We start from the raw sequence: 15,669 nt of genomic DNA, 5'->3' as shown, positions 1-15,669 counted from the left end.
GGTGTAAAATGTTGTGCCAGTGTTGATACAGGGAGTGCGCTTTTATTGCACACGGATTTAAAAGCATTAGAGAGAGATCAACAAGGAGCATAGGAAACATTTAACGGCTCAAACCTATTTGGGGGATGCAAGGGGAAAATTAAACTGCTCATTTGAAGTTACCAACACGAAGAAAATCAAGTTCACTGCATAAGATGCACGCAAAAATCTGCAGTGCTTCAAGGAAGTGGACGTTCACGCAGAACTCTTTTGGCACAAGTGCCAATTAACAGAATTCCCTTTACAGCATCATGGGCAATGTATTCCTAAAAAAGGCAGCTCACAGAAGGTTTATTAACTTCCCTAATGAGAAAAGGGAGCCTTTCCTTCTGGCAAGAGAATAGGTACAGTAGGACTACCCACTTCCTCGCACAAAATCAATTGGTTAAACTAGACAAGAAAAACAGAAACGAGAATAAGTTTGCTCCCCCACATTTATTGAAGACCAGCTAAAGTCTTCTTGTGCTCTTGAACCACTACAGGACCGAGCGAGGCCTTCCCTTCCCACCGAAGGCCTAGAAAAAGCAGACACCAAAGTTAAGTGCTTGAAGGGTCAAAAACCAAGCTTAAAAGCACCTTCCTACCTCCAAAAGGAGAAGCAGCAGTTCCACCATCAGGACCACATGTTGAGTCACAGCAACCACAAACCTGGTTGTTCCCATCAGCAGCAAGCCACCTGCAATATGAAAAATCAGACATGGCACCTTTAATGTATTCGTAAGTGGCATGAACATACCCATTGGCAAAGGAACAGGATTTGTGGAGCGCGTCACTAGGTGCAGAAGCAAGAGTGGCCTTCAGAACACACGTCATGTAGATCTGCAAGAGACACCACGGGTAAGGGGACACAAACCAAAGCAAATGGGAGAGGTCATTCTCCAACACTCATAATACATACAGAAGGACTGGATCCCCCCTGGAACATGAAGGCCTCCAGCTGGAACCGGATTTTGTCTTCCTGGGATCGAGGCATGAAGCGCGAGCTGGAAGCGGTGACCTTGGCATCCACAAGACATCTAAGGAGTAAAAAGTAGTTGTCAGGGACAAAGCGGTTACAAGGAGCAAACTAGAGAACAAGTCAACTCTGCAGCATCTGGTGACATGAACACACCCATGATTCTCAATGAACAAATATCTCGGAAGGGCGTTCACATCAGGTACTTGGGTGGCCACACAGCTGTCCACAAACACACGCAGAGGGACGTGGTTGTATACCTTCACAGATGCCTCAACATTAATAACGTCACCCAGGAAGTAAGAGTTTGAAGGCCTCTCATAGGACCAGTCATCTGCAAGAGGGAAGAACTGCTTAGGCACAGCCTCATTCAGAAGGCAGAAGGTCTAGAGAAACTGCACAAACCAGTCATGAGCTTCAGGGAGAACACCAAGACTTCTTCACCAGCCTCCGTTGAGGCATAAGGGACCCAAGTTGGCTTCAAGGCACTACTGCTGACATTTTGAAACCTGCAGTTCAAGAAGTGACCAATTAAATGGGCTTCCAGTTCCACCACTGCAAGCAATGCCACAAGTCACAAAAGGTCGCTTACCTTTGATAGTGGCATTGAACTCCAATAACTGCACCACCTGCACGGGTAATCGGAGTGCCAGCAAACGCCTCAGGAGTGTAGGTAAGGGCAAAGGTGTAGACAAGCTCATCCTTTGTCATCTATAGGAGACTGACGTTGTTACCAAGAGGGTTCTCCGAAAAAGAGAACCCATTCCAAAAGGCATCTTAGCAAGTCATGCCATAACACTTGGTTACCCGAGTAAGCAGTTATTAAGAGTCTTTCCCACTATAAGAGAACCGTCCCATGGATGGTTCCCTGAATCTAGAACGTCGATACCAAAACAAGGGCCCCATTTTTAGTAGGGTTCAATAAATCTAGTAACACTTAACAGCTCTTACCATCAAGACACTGTTGCAGTCCTGCAGTTCATTCTCAAAGAAGAGCACCTTAGAGCCTGGGACCAAACCGACAACAGGACATCCTCCCAGAGTCAGACCAGATGGCTGGATCAGTTCACCATTGCCAAACAAGTCCTGCTGTACCTCCACATGAATCCGGTTCTCACCGCATTGAATAGCTACACTACTGGGGGTCACAGGTTGCCTCAAATGGAAATCCACCGCCATCTCACTCGGCACTTCTGGAACAATGGGAAACCTCCAGTCCAAAGGCTTCACTGGACCCTGCAACACCTGCTTCTCCTGAAGACCAAGAGGCTCTTGTGCAAATCCTCTGTAGTCGAGACTCTGAAACAGAGAGGCCTTCTGCAAAGTGTTCCCGAGCACTTGAGAAGAAACAGGCACTCTGGAAGCTGGATATGATTGATGCTTCTTGCTTTTTGGACTTTGACTGGAACTCAAACTTCCAATAGCATTCTTCAGATCAAACACCACAAGCACAACCAGCACTAACAGACATTGCAAAAGACCCATCCTGACAAACGTTAACACAATACCCACCAGTGCTCGTCTTTGCCATTAAGTACAGCTTTGAATTTAAGCGGCTCCTCCCCTTTCAGCTTGATTGATTACCTTTGGACCTCCAAAGGTCTCTGGGCCTGTAATTAACAAATGAGAACGTTCTGGAATGTCACTAGCCAATGGAAGGCTTGATAAGGATCTGAGATTTTCATCTAAACTTATTCACAATTTTACAATTAAAGTTTGAAAGTGTGTTTATGATAGACAAAGAATGTCTTTAAAAAAGCGCCTGATATGACTCAAATAATAGAGAATATTCATAAAAATCTCTCTCTCTCTTTTTTAAAGAGTTTTTAGTTTATCATTGGAAAAGATTTGGAAAAATGTAGAATTACATCACTTGCTCCCCAGTGAATGGGTGGCATCAAAACGAAAGTCCAAAGAGCTATTATAAATATCAAAATAATCCACAAGTAATTCACATCAATTACGGTCTTGTGAAGGGAAAGGTTGTCTGTTTATAAGAAACAAATCCATCGTTGAGAAATTCAAATGATTGCTTCCGGCCAAAATATGATCTCATAATCCCAACTAAAGGTGCCATAGAATGCATTGATACAATATTTTAAATGAGATCTACATAAAAAGGTACGTGGCTTGGGTATGGGCAAAAATTCTCTGGAACGGTTTTACATGTCCGTTTACAACCCTGGGATTTGTCCCTAGAATTATTTGGAAGGGTCACGAACAATAATGTTGAGCTCTGCTCTGATTGGCTGTTTCACAGCGCAGATCTCTTCTGTCCAGCGTGAACGATGGCGAGATTAGGCATCCAACCTGATATGTTTGAGCCTGTATCAGACGAAGATAAAGATTTGGAAAGAATGTTTAGCGTCCGCGTGAACGAGTCTTGAGAGAGTTGTCAGTGAAGATGTGGACACAGCCTCTGTGTTGCTTTTATACGCGTTTTCTCTCAATAAGAATTTAATCTCGAGATCCAATGAGAATCACCCAGTTGTCAATGAAGAGGGAGGGACTATCGTTAATTAGCTGGAACCTGTAGAATACAAAAAGACCAAAGGGCAATAGCTTCACTTTGTGTTTAGCTGTTGAACAATGGCTGGAAGTTGGTGTTTGGCTCAGATTTTGGTGGTCTGTGCTTTCTGTCATGCTGTCCCACAGTGGAGTCAATCGCTTCAGAATGCTCAAGCTCTGATGATCCAGCAAACTGACCAGCAGTTTCAGCTCCAGAAGCCAGTTCAACAGCTAACTAACCAGCAGTTTCCACCTCAGAAACCAGTTCAACAGCTAACTAACCAGCAGTTTCTGTTTCAGAAGCCAGTTCCACAACAACCTAAGCCGCAGTTTCCGTTTCAGAAGCCAGTTCCACAACAACCTAAGCCGCAGTTTCCGTTTCAGAAGCCAGTTCCACAACAACCTAAGCCGCAGTTTCCGTTTCAGAAGCCAGTTCCACAACAACCTAAGCCGCAGTTTCCGCTTCAGAAGCCAGTTCCACAACAACCTAAGCCGCAGTTTCCGCTTCAGAAGCCAGTTCCACAACAACCTAAGCCGCAGTTCCCTCTTCAGAAGCCAGTTCCACAACAACCTAAGCCGCAGTTTCCGCTTCAGAAGCCAGTTCAACTTGATAAATGTGCTGTAGCTGATTCTGAGCAGATCCAATGCGGTCTACCTGGGATCAGTGGTGCTGCGTGTGAAGCTATCAACTGCTGCTTTAACGGACAGCAGTGTTTCTATGGGAGGGCAGGTAAGCGTTCTCCATCTTATTCTGTTCGTGTTAAACCGTTTCTCTGAATTTAACCTGCTCTTGTTCTAGTGACTGTCCAGTGTATTAGAGATGGTCAGTTTGTGGTAGTGGTGTCTCGAGACGTTACCTTGCCTCGACTGAGTCTGGATTCGGTTCAACTACTGGGTGGAAACGACCCACCTTGTGCTCCTGTGGGGTCTACACCTTCCTTTGCTATATACCAGTTCCCTGTGACCGCATGTGGCACGAGCGTGATGGTTAGCAGCTGCTACTGGTTTTATTCTGCATCGCTTGGACTGGATGCTGACACCGTTTCTATTGACAGGAGGACGGTGGATATGTGGTGTATGAAAACCGAATGACCTCATCGTATGAAGTGGGGATTGGACCATATGGTTCCATCACAAGGGACAGTCATTTTGAGTAGGTGATCCATGACTTGGTGTGACCACTAATCCCTGATAAATGCTACAAGCTCGCTGTGTGTCGTCCAGGTTTCTCTTCCAGTGTAGATATTCGGGAACTTCTGTGGAAGCTCTGGTTGTGGAGGTCAACTCCGTTCCTCCACCTCCACCAGTAGCCGCTCCTGGACCTCTCAGGGTGGAGCTCAGACTGGCCAATGGCCAATGTGTCACCAAAGGCTGTGCTGAAGGTAAGGTCTTGTCCTGTGTCTGCCTAAAGCCTTTCAAACTGGAGTCCGGTTAAACCCCAGTGTTGTTCCTCAGGGGATGAGGCCTACACGTCCTACTACAGTGACGCTGATTATCCCATCACAAAAGTCCTGCGAGAGCCTGTGTATGTTGAGGTGCACATTATGGAGAGGACTGACCCCAACATTGTCCTGATGCTGGGACGTTGTTGGACTACTTCAACCCCCAGTCCACTCAGTCTCCCCCAGTGGGACCTTCTGATCGACGGGTGAGTGTACAGCCAATCTTCATCCTTTTAGTCTGCTGGGAGACCCTTTCTAACCTTCTCCTTTGTCTTCAGATGCCCTTACCAGGACGACCGCTATCTGACCACACTGGTTCCAGTGACTGGATCGTCTGGTCTTCAGTTCCCAACCCACTACAAGCGCTTTGTTGTGAAGATGTTCACATTTGTAGATCCAGCCTCACTGGCTGCTCTGCAGGAAACCGTATGCCCCCCTTTACTTGAACATTTGTGTATTTACTACTTGTGGATTCTATGACTTGAGCCTCTTTCTTCCCTGTCAGGTCTTCATCCACTGCAGTACAGAGGTGTGCCATCCATCATCTGGCTCTTGTGAGCAAAGCTGCACCAGGAAACGTGAGTTCTTGCTTTCTCTCGACAAGAGGAACTGAGCATTTTAGAAGTGCGTTCTCACTTCTAACACTTCTCTTTCAGGAAGAGACACCCGTATCAAGGCTGTCTCTGGGGAGCAGACTGTGGTTTCTAGTGGAGAAGTTACTCTGGTCATGTAAATCTAGTGTTTTTAATAAACCCTGCAGAACCCCGAGGTATCTCTTTGTCTATTGTTTTGGTTCGACAGAATCCGGGATTACGTGCCTCTTCCCAGTTGTTTTTTCCTCGCACCATTAAACCAAGGCATTCCTTTCTCCATCCTCCAGTTGTTAACCTGGGGCAGCACAAGGTTCCCCTATTTTAATTTGTCTTCCAAACGGTAGTTTGGCTCCCGATATTCACAATATAAAGTTATGTGGATTACTTGCGGCTTTTGTTTTAAATCCAGCTCAAGTTTTAAATGGAAATCAATTCTCGACTGTCTTGAAGCAAACACGAAACCGTGTCAATTGTCCTCAACTCAAAGTAATGCTATTAAAGGGATCCTCCTCCCCAAAATGAAAATGGTGTCACTAATCACTTACCCCCGTGTCGTTCCAAACCTGTAGAAACTTCATTCGTCTTTGGAACACAATTGAACCCCTTACTTGTCACCCCCCCATTTTCAGCATGGAGACACGAATGACATGCCCAAAATTAAAAGGTTGCTGCTAAGGAGTCTTTCTTACTAGATACATAATCAACATCGGTTCACACAGCTGACACCTCAAAGTTTACTGTTCAGGAATCAGAATTACTTAGACGGTTATAAAAGAGATGTATGTAAGCTCAAACATGTCAGTAAAAATATTAAAAACCTATTTAAAAGTGATGTAGGATATGATTTTAGATACATAATGAAGCTAAAGCCACAAGTCTACTAATACTTCATTTTGACATTTCAGAATATAATCTCACAAAGTGTGAATTTTATGAAACCTTTTCTAAGACCGTGTCATGTGTGTTTTTAGAGAAGGCTAGTAAAATTGATTTATGACTCCTGGAATGCAATTATCTCTTGTTTGGACCGGCAAAACTGCCCCATTCATGATTCTATTGTTGTTACAAAACGAGCCTTTCACACATGGGCCAGGTATGACACAAAATCCTGATTCTTCATTTATCATTATTCCAGTATCCATTTACCCCACTATTATCAAAAGCCTTACTATAAAATTACAACAAAACATTTTCTTACAACCTTTGACAAAATGATTACAAAATGCATTATGAAGAAGAACTGCACCTGCTATGTAGCTGCATTAGAGCTAACGTTAGCATCAAGCTACATAAGACTATTCATGAAAATTAACCGATTGTTTGTAATAACCTCCTTTTGCGATCACATGTGGAATTTTACTGCTGTAAAAATATGCTATTTATAGCCTTTTACGTCGCTGCACAAGTTAGCATTTCAGATGTACATTTATGTTATAAAAACGCCCAAAATCACATACCATTAACTAACGTAATCGTGTGTTAATTATTTGGATATTTCATGGGTACAGAGGTTTCTCTGTGTTGTTGTGGTCAGACATCAACACAGATGTGTACAGGAAATGCATCATGGGTAGGATGGGGCGGGATATGATGCACAGTTATGATGGACAAGACACGGGCGAATCCGGTCTCTGTCAGCAGAGAGGTTTGACGTGCTGTGAAAGTAAAACAATCTGGGGCCGGTGACTATCCTTGACAGCAAAGGGGTTAAAGATATTTTGGATGAAAACCGGGAGGCCTGTGACCATCCCATATACTGCCAAGGTCCAGAAAAGCACCATCGGAATTACCCATCTGCCATCAGTGGATGAACCGTAACGTTAGGAAGCGAGGAGAACATATGCTTGTGGCGCGGCTGACACAGAAGAACGTACACAGTCTGACTACTCCGAGGATGCTTTTCTGGACCTTGACAGTGCATTTTACTTGGCAGCCTGTGGGCCAAATCACAAGCCTCCTGGTTTTCATCCAAAATAAGTGGGGTTCCGAAGATGAACGAAGCTCTTATGGGTTCGGAACGACTTGGGGGCAAGTGATGACGATCTTCATTTTGGGGTGGAGTATCCCTTTAGTATTGAAACCGCCCAAGATGTTGCACAAGTGACAAACCAAAAAAGGTCATTCACTGGGAGTCAATTCGTCAATGATTTTTCAGAATTCTAACTGACCTGCTACTGCACAAAAAACCCCTTACGTCAGTACAGGTTCGGCACACCAAATACTAAACTTAAGCGATGCCTGCCGTTTTCCTAAAATGTAAAGCCTATAAATAACCCATCTGAAGGTGGAAAACGTGGTGCCAGTGTTGATACTGGGAGTGCGCTTCTATTGTACATGGATTTAAAAAGCATGAGAGATGTCAACAAAGAGCATTAGGAAACAAATTTAACTGATCAAACCTATTTGGGGGATGCAAGGGGGAAATTAAACTGCTCATTTGAAGTTACCAACACGAAGAAAATCAAGTTCACTGCATAAGATGCACGCAAAAATCTGCAGTGCTTCAAGGAAGTGGACGTTCACGCAGAACTCTTTTGGCACAAGTGCCAATTAACAGAATTCCCTTTACAGCATCATGGGCAATGTATTCCACCTTTACAGTACTCCTAAAAAAGGGAGCTCACAGCAGGTCCCTTTAAAAGGTTTATTAACTTCCCTAACGAGAAAAGGGAGCCTTTCCTTCTGGCAAGAGAATAGGTACAGTAGGACTACCCACTTCCTCGCACAAAATCAATTGGTTAAACTAGACAAGAAAAACAGAAACGAGAATAAGTTTGCTCCCCCACATTTATTGAAGACCAGCTAAAGTCTTCTTGTGCTCTTGAACCACTACAGGACCGAGCGAGGCCTTCCCTTCCCACCGAAGGCCTAGAAAAAGCAGACACCAAAGTTAAGTGCTTGAAGGGTCAAAAACCAAGCTTAAAAGCACCTTCCTACCTCCAAAAGGAGAAGCAGCAGTTCCACCATCAGGACCACATGTTGAGTCACAGCAACCACAAACCTGGTTGTTCCCATCAGCAGCAAGCCACCTGCAATACGAAAAATCAGACATGGCACCTTTAATGTATTCGTAAGTGGCATGAACATACCCATTGGCAAAGGAACAGGATTTGTGGAGCGCGTCACTAGGTGCAGAAGCAAGAGTGGCCTTCAGAACACACGTCATGTAGATCTGCAAGAGACACCACGGGTAAGGGGACACAAACCAAAGCAAATGGGAGAGGTCATTCTCCAACACTCATAATACATACAGAAGGACTGGATCCCCCCTGGAACATGAAGGCCTCCAGCTGGAACCAGGGAAGAGGGAAGAACTGCTTAGGCACAGCCTCGTTCAGAAGGCCTAGAGAAACTGCACAAACCAGTCATGAGCTTCAGGGAGAACACCAAGACTTCTTCACCAGCCTCCGTTGAGGCATAAGGGACCCAAGTTGGCTTCAAGGCACTACTGCTGACATTTTGAAACCTGCAGTTCAAGAAGTGACCAATTAAATGGGCTTGCAGTTCCACCACTGCAAGCAATGCCACAAGTCACAAAAGGTCGCTTACCTTTGATAGTGGCATTGAACTCCAATAACTGCACCACCTGCACGGGTAATCGGAGTGCCAGCAAACGCCTCAGGAGTGTAGGTAAGGGCAAAGGTGTAGACAAGCTCATCCTTGGTCATCTATAGGAGACTGACGTTGTTACCAAGAGGGTTCTCCGAAAAAGAGAACCCATTCCAAAAGGCATCTTAGCAAGTCATGCCATAACACTTGGTTACCCGAGTAAGCAGTTATTAAGAGTCTTTCCCACTATAAGAGAACCGTCCCATGGATGGTTCCCTGAATCTAGAACGTCGATACCAAAACAAGGGCCCCATTTTTAGTAGGGTTCAATAAATCTAGTAACACTTAACAGCTCTTACCATCAAGACACTGTTGCAGTCCTGCAGTTCATTCTCAAAGAAGAGCACCTTAGAGCCTGGGACCAAACCGACAACAGGACATCCTCCCAGAGTCAGACCAGATGGCTGGATCAGTTCACCATTGCTAAACAAGTCCTGCTGTACCTCCACATGAATCCGGTTCTCACCGCATTGAATAGCTACACTACTGGGGGTCACAGGTTGCCTCAAATGGAAATCCACCGCCATCTCACTCGGCACTTCTGGAACAATGGGAAACCTCCAGTCCAGAGGCTTCACTGGACCCTGCAACACCTGCTTCTCCTGAAGACCAAGAGGCTCTTGTGCAAATCCTCTGTAGTCGAGACTCTGAAACAGAGAGGCCTTCTGCAAAGTGTTCCCGAGCACTTGAGAAGAAACAGGCACTCTGGAAGCTGGATATGATTGATGCTTCTTGCTTTTTGGACTTTGACTGGAACTCAAACGTCCAATAGCATTCTTCAGATCAAACACCACAAGCACAACCAGCACTAACAGACATTGCAAAAGACCCATCCTGACAAACGTTAACACAATACCCACCAGTGCTCGTCTTTGCCATTAAGTACAGCTTTGAATTTAAGCGGCTCCTCCCCTTTCAGCTTGATTGATTACCTTTGGACCTCCAAAGGTCTCTGGGCCTGTAATTAACAAATGAGAACGTTCTGGAATGTCACTAGCCAGTGGAAGGCTTGATAAGGATCTGAGATTTTCATCTACACTTATTCACAATTTTACAATTAAAGTTTGAAAGTGTGTTTATGATAGACAAAGAATGTCATTAAAAAAGCGCCTGATATGACTCAAATAATAGAGAATATTCATAAAAATCTCTCTCTCTCTTTTTTAAAGAGTTTTTAGTTTATCATTGGAAAAGATTTGGAAAAATGTAGAATTACATCACTTGCTCCCCAGTGAATGGGTGGCATCAAAACGAAAGTCCAAAGAGCTATTATAAATATCAAAATAATCCACAAGTAATTCACATCAATTACGGTCTTGTGAAGGGAAAGGTTGTCTGTTTATAAGAAACAAATCCATCGTTGAGAAATTCAAATGATTGCTTCCGGCCAAAATATGATCTCATAATCCCAACTAAAGGTGCCATAGAATGCATTGATACAATATTTTAAATGAGATCTACATAAAAAGGTACGTGGCTTGGGTATGGGCAAAAATTCTCTGGAACGGTTTTACATGTCCGTTTACAACCCTGGGATTTGTCCCTAGAATTATTTGGAAGGGTCATGAACAATAATGTTGAGCTCTGCTCTGATTGGCTGTTTCACAGCGCAGATCTCTTCTGTCCAGCGTGAACGATGGCGAGATTAGGCATCCAACCTGATATGTTTGAGCCTGTATCAGACGAAGATAAAGATTTGGAAAGAATGTTTAGCGTCCGCGTGAACGAGTCTTGAGAGAGTTGTCAGTGAAGATGTGGACACAGCCTCTGTGCTGCTTTTATACGCGTTTTCTCTCAATAAGAATTGAATCTCGAGATCCAATGAGAATCACCCAGTTGTCAATGAAGAGGGAGGGACTATCGTTAATTAGCTGGAACCTGTAGAATACAAAAAGACCAAAGGGCAATAGCTTCACTTTGTGTTTAGCTGTTGAACAATGGCTGGAAGTTGGTGTTTGGCTCAGATTTTGGTGGTCTGTGCTTTCTGTCATGCTGTCCCACAGTGGAGTCAATCGCTTCAGAATGCTCAAGCTCTGATGATCCAGCAAACTGACCAGCAGTTTCAGCTCCAGAAGCCAGTTCAACAGCTAACTAACCAGCAGTTTCCACCTCAGAAACCAGTTCAACAGCTAACTAACCAGCAGTTTCTGTTTCAGAAGCCAGTTCCACAACAACCTAAGCCGCAGTTTCCGTTTCAGAAGCCAGTTCCACAACAACCTAAGCCGCAGTTTCCGTTTCAGAAGCCAGTTCCACAACAACCTAAGCTGCAGTTTCCGTTTCAGAAGCCAGTTCCACAACAACCTAAGCCGCAGTTTCCGCTTCAGAAGCCAGTTCCACAACAACCTAAGCCGCAGTTTCCGCTTCAGAAGCCAGTTCAACTTGATAAATGTGCTGTAGCTGATTCTGAGCAGATCCAATGCGGTCTACCTGGGATCAGTGGTGCTGCGTGTGAAGCTATCAACTGCTGCTTTAACGGACAGCAGTGTTTCTATGGGAGGGCAGGTAAGCGTTCTCCATCTTATTCTGTTCGTGTTAAACCGTTTCTCTGAATTTAACCTGCTCTTGTTCTAGTGACTGTCCAGTGTATTAGAGATGGTCAGTTTGTGGTAGTGGTGTCTCGAGACGTTACCTTGCCTCGACTGAGTCTGGATTCGGTTCAACTACTGGGTGGAAACGACCCACCTTGTGCTCCTGTGGGGTCTACACCTTCCTTTGCTATATACCAGTTCCCTGTGACCGCATGTGGCACGAGCGTGATGGTTAGCAGCTGCTACTGGTTTTATTCTGCATCGCTTGGACTGGATGCTGACACCGTTTCTATTGACAGGAGGACGGTGGATATGTGGTGTATGAAAACCGAATGACCTCATCGTATGAAGTGGGGATTGGACCATATGGTTCCATCACAAGGGACAGTCATTTTGAGTAGGTGATCCATGACTTGGTGTGACCACTAATCCCTGATAAATGCTACAAGCTCGCTGTGTGTCGTCCAGGTTTCTCTTCCAGTGTAGATATTCGGGAACTTCTGTGGAAGCTCTGGTTGTGGAGGTCAACTCCGTTCCTCCACCTCCACCAGTAGCCGCTCCTGGACCTCTCAGGGTGGAGCTCAGACTGGCCAATGGCCAATGTGTCACCAAAGGCTGTGCTGAAGGTAAGGTCTTGTCCTGTGTCTGCCTAAAGCCTTTCAAACTGGAGTCCGGTTAAACCCCAGTGTTGTTCCTCAGGGGATGAGGCCTACACGTCCTACTACAGTGACGCTGATTATCCCATCACAAAAGTCCTGCGAGAGCCTGTGTATGTTGAGGTGCACATTATGGAGAGGACTGACCCCAACATTGTCCTGATGCTGGGACGTTGTTGGACTACTTCAACCCCCAGTCCACTCAGTCTCCCCCAGTGGGACCTTCTGATCGACGGGTGAGTGTACAGCCAATCTTCATCCTTTTAGTCTGCTGGGAGACCCTTTCTAACCTTCTCCTTTGTCTTCAGATGCCCTTACCAGGACGACCGCTATCTGACCACACTGGTTCCAGTGACTGGATCGTCTGGTCTTCAGTTCCCAACCCACTACAAGCGCTTTGTTGTGAAGATGTTCACATTTGTAGATCCAGCCTCACTGGCTGCTCTGCAGGAAACCGTATGCCCCCCTTTACTTGAACATTTGTGTATTTACTACTTGTGGATTCTATGACTTGAGCCTCTTTCTTCCCTGTCAGGTCTTCATCCACTGCAGTACAGAGGTGTGCCATCCATCATCTGGCTCTTGTGAGCAAAGCTGCACCAGGAAACGTGAGTTCTTGCTTTCTCTCGACAAGAGGAACTGAGCATTTTAGAAGTGCGTTCTCACTTCTAACACTTCTCTTTCAGGAAGAGACACCCGTATCAAGGCTGTCTCTGGGGAGCAGACTGTGGTTTCTAGTGAAGTTACTCTGGTCATGTAAATCTAGTGTTTTTAATAAACCCTGCAGAACCCCGAGGTATCTCTTTGTCTATTGTTTTGGTTCGACAGAATCCGGGATTACGTGCCTCTTCCCAGTTGTTTTTTCCTCGCACCATTAAACCAAGGCATTCCTTTCTCCATCCTCCAGTTGTTAACCTGGGGCAGCACAAGGTTCCCCTATTTTAATTTGTCTTCCAAACGGTAGTTTGGCTCCCGATATTCACAATATAAAGTTATGTGGATTACTTGCGGCTTTTGTTTTAAATCCAGCTCAAGTTTTAAATGGAAATCAATTCTCGACTGTCTTGAAGCAAACACGAAACCGTGTCAATTGTCCTCAACTCAAAGTAATGCTATTAAAGGGATCCTCCTCCCCAAAATGAAAATGGTGTCACTAATCACTTACCCCCGTGTCGTTCCAAACCTGTAGAAACTTCATTGGTCTTTGGAACACAATTGAACCCCTTACTTGTCACCCCCCATTTTCAGCATGGAGACACGAATGACATGCCCAAAATTAAAAGGTTGCTGCTAAGGAGTCTTTCTTACTAGATACATAATCAACATCGGTTCACACAGCTGACACCTCAAAGTTTACTGTTCAGGAATCAGAATTACTTAGACGGTTATAATAGAGATGTATGTAAGCTCAAACATGTCAGTAAAAATATTAAAAACCTATTTAAAAGTGATGTAGGATATGATTTTAGATACATAATGAAGCTAAAGCCACAAGTCTACTAATACTTCATTTTGACATTTCAGAATATAATCTCACAAAGTGTGAATTTTATGTGGGGATCTACATAGGCAGGCACACAACCTAGTTGCATCACGTTCACACCCAGGATCACATGATGTTTTGAAAAGTCACATGACCAATTAGGAAGTGATAAGTGTCTGCTGGTTGCAAGGCAGATTCTCTTTGTGTTGGTGCTGGACACGGTTGTGCGTGTTGGGCTTCCTTTCAGTGTAGGGTAATTTCTAGAAGTGTGTGTCTACTCTTCATGGAGGACACAGGCTTCTGCATGGAGTTTTTAAAATGTGTTGTGATCACCTCATTGTGACCTGAGTTGCTGGGCTGCATCGCAACGGAATGTTCACCTTTGTCTTCATATGTCAATGAGCTGTGGGACAGTTGAGCATACTGAAAAGGACCAGGCCAGCCACTGTTTTCTTGTGATTAATGTGCATTTTTTTATTGTTTTGTTGGTTTGTTTGTGTGATGTGATTTTGCTTCTGGGCCTACCACCCATGTGCCCTACTGGTAAGTAGCATTGTTCCTTAAACTGGTGTTATCCGTGCTGGTGGGTCTCCTCCCTAACTATGTCTTTTGCTTAGGCTATCCCTGTACAAGGCCGGATCCACACTGATGCTTTGCCCCTTCTTGCCAAGGGACCACATTGTTAGAGACATTGGTTTGGGGTGTCTTTATAACCATAACACGGTGTGAGATTTCTTTGTCGTGGTATCTGAAGATCTTGAATGAGTGGTGCTTGCTGTGTTGCATGCTTCTTCTGGTGCTGGGTTGCTGTCTCCTGTTTCTTTTTGTCTCACCAGGGTCCACCTGAGCAGGGGTTTCGCATTGGCTGATCCGACCTTCCTAGACTGAGGAGAATCCACCAATTGTATAGCAGTATTTAAGAGCCATTTTAATAACTTTTCCACACTTTTTGTATTAAATTGTAATAAATTTGAAATACATTTATATACCTGCCTCTTGTCAACTGTCCCTTTGCGGGGAAAATATAGAGTTAGCTACACTACATTAAGGGAAGACTTGTGGGTCCTCCTGCCCATCATCAGGGGGTGGCGTAGTCAAACCATAAAGATTTACTCCTTGACGGGTACCACATTTATGAAACCTTTTCTAAGACCGTGTCATGTGTGTTTTTAGAGAAGGCTAGTAAAATTGATTTATGACTCCTGGAATGCAATTATCTCTTGTTTGGACCGGCAAAACTGCCCCATTCATGATTCTATTGTTGTTACAAAACGAGCCTTTCACACATGGGCCAGGTATGACACAAAATCCTGATTCTTCATTTATCATTATTCCCCATTTACCCACTATTATCAAAAGCCTTACTATAAAATTACAACAAAACATTTTCTTACAACCTTTGACAAAATGATTACAAAATGCATTATGAAGAACTGCACCTGCTATGTAGCTGCATTAGAGCTAACGTTAGCATCAAGCTACATAAGACTATTCATGAAAATTAACCGATTGTTTGTAATAACCTCCTTTTGCGATCACATGTGGAATTTTACTGCTGTAAAAATATGCTATTTATAGCCTTTTACGTCGCTGCACAAGTTAGCATTTCAGATGTACATTTATGTTATAAAAACGCCCAAAATCACATACCATTAACTAACGTAATCGTGTGTTAATTATTTGGATGTTTCATGGGTACAGAGGTTTCTCTGTGTTGTTGTGGTCAGATATCAACACAGATGTGTACAGGAAATGCATCATGGGTAGGATGGGGCGGGATATGATGCACAGTTATGATGGACAAGACACGGGCGAATCCGGTCTCTGTCAGCAGAGAGGTTTGACGTGCTGTGAAA

General features: G+C 44.4%; 4 protein-coding genes across 4 annotated transcripts; 2 read left to right on the top strand and 2 right to left on the bottom strand.

The window, feature by feature from the left end:
- Positions 1-455: 455 nt before the first annotated feature.
- On the bottom strand, positions 456-2,514 carry LOC113065014 (zona pellucida sperm-binding protein 3-like). Its single transcript, XM_026236116.1, has 8 exons — positions 1,946-2,514; positions 1,587-1,705; positions 1,400-1,503; positions 1,151-1,328; positions 938-1,055; positions 776-858; positions 624-715; positions 456-554 (listed from the first exon to the last, which is right to left on the bottom strand). Exons 1-8 carry the CDS (start codon positions 2,477-2,479, stop codon positions 475-477), a joined length of 1,308 nt encoding a protein of 435 aa, XP_026091901.1. The 5' UTR covers positions 2,480-2,514; the 3' UTR covers positions 456-474.
- Positions 2,515-3,547: 1,033 nt separating this feature from the next.
- LOC113065013 (zona pellucida sperm-binding protein 4-like) lies at positions 3,548-5,716 on the top strand. Its single transcript, XM_026236115.1, has 8 exons — positions 3,548-4,232; positions 4,302-4,489; positions 4,558-4,655; positions 4,727-4,884; positions 4,958-5,150; positions 5,223-5,370; positions 5,450-5,522; positions 5,601-5,716. Exons 1-8 carry the CDS (start codon positions 3,584-3,586, stop codon positions 5,675-5,677), a joined length of 1,584 nt encoding a protein of 527 aa, XP_026091900.1. The 5' UTR covers positions 3,548-3,583; the 3' UTR covers positions 5,678-5,716.
- Positions 5,717-8,306: 2,590 nt separating this feature from the next.
- On the bottom strand, positions 8,307-9,994 carry LOC113065015 (zona pellucida sperm-binding protein 3-like). The gene is made up of 6 exons (XM_026236118.1): positions 9,446-9,994; positions 9,087-9,205; positions 8,789-9,003; positions 8,627-8,709; positions 8,475-8,566; positions 8,307-8,405 (listed from the first exon to the last, which is right to left on the bottom strand). Exons 1-3 carry the CDS (start codon positions 9,977-9,979, stop codon positions 8,856-8,858), a joined length of 801 nt encoding a protein of 266 aa, XP_026091903.1. The 5' UTR covers positions 9,980-9,994; the 3' UTR covers positions 8,307-8,405; positions 8,475-8,566; positions 8,627-8,709; positions 8,789-8,855.
- Positions 9,995-11,047: 1,053 nt separating this feature from the next.
- On the top strand, positions 11,048-13,475 carry LOC113065016 (zona pellucida sperm-binding protein 4-like). Its single transcript, XM_026236119.1, has 8 exons — positions 11,048-11,648; positions 11,718-11,905; positions 11,974-12,071; positions 12,143-12,300; positions 12,374-12,566; positions 12,639-12,786; positions 12,866-12,938; positions 13,017-13,475. The coding sequence occupies exons 1-8, from the start codon at positions 11,084-11,086 to the stop codon at positions 13,088-13,090; spliced, it is 1,497 nt and encodes a 498-aa protein (XP_026091904.1). The 5' UTR covers positions 11,048-11,083; the 3' UTR covers positions 13,091-13,475.
- Positions 13,476-15,669: the final 2,194 nt, after the last annotated feature.

This window comes from Carassius auratus, chromosome 47, assembly GCF_003368295.1.
Source record: "Carassius auratus strain Wakin chromosome 47, ASM336829v1, whole genome shotgun sequence".
NCBI lineage: Eukaryota > Metazoa > Chordata > Actinopteri > Cypriniformes > Cyprinidae > Carassius > Carassius auratus.
Note: the sequence above shows the minus strand (reverse complement) of the source record. Positions and strands in the feature narration are given on the sequence as shown.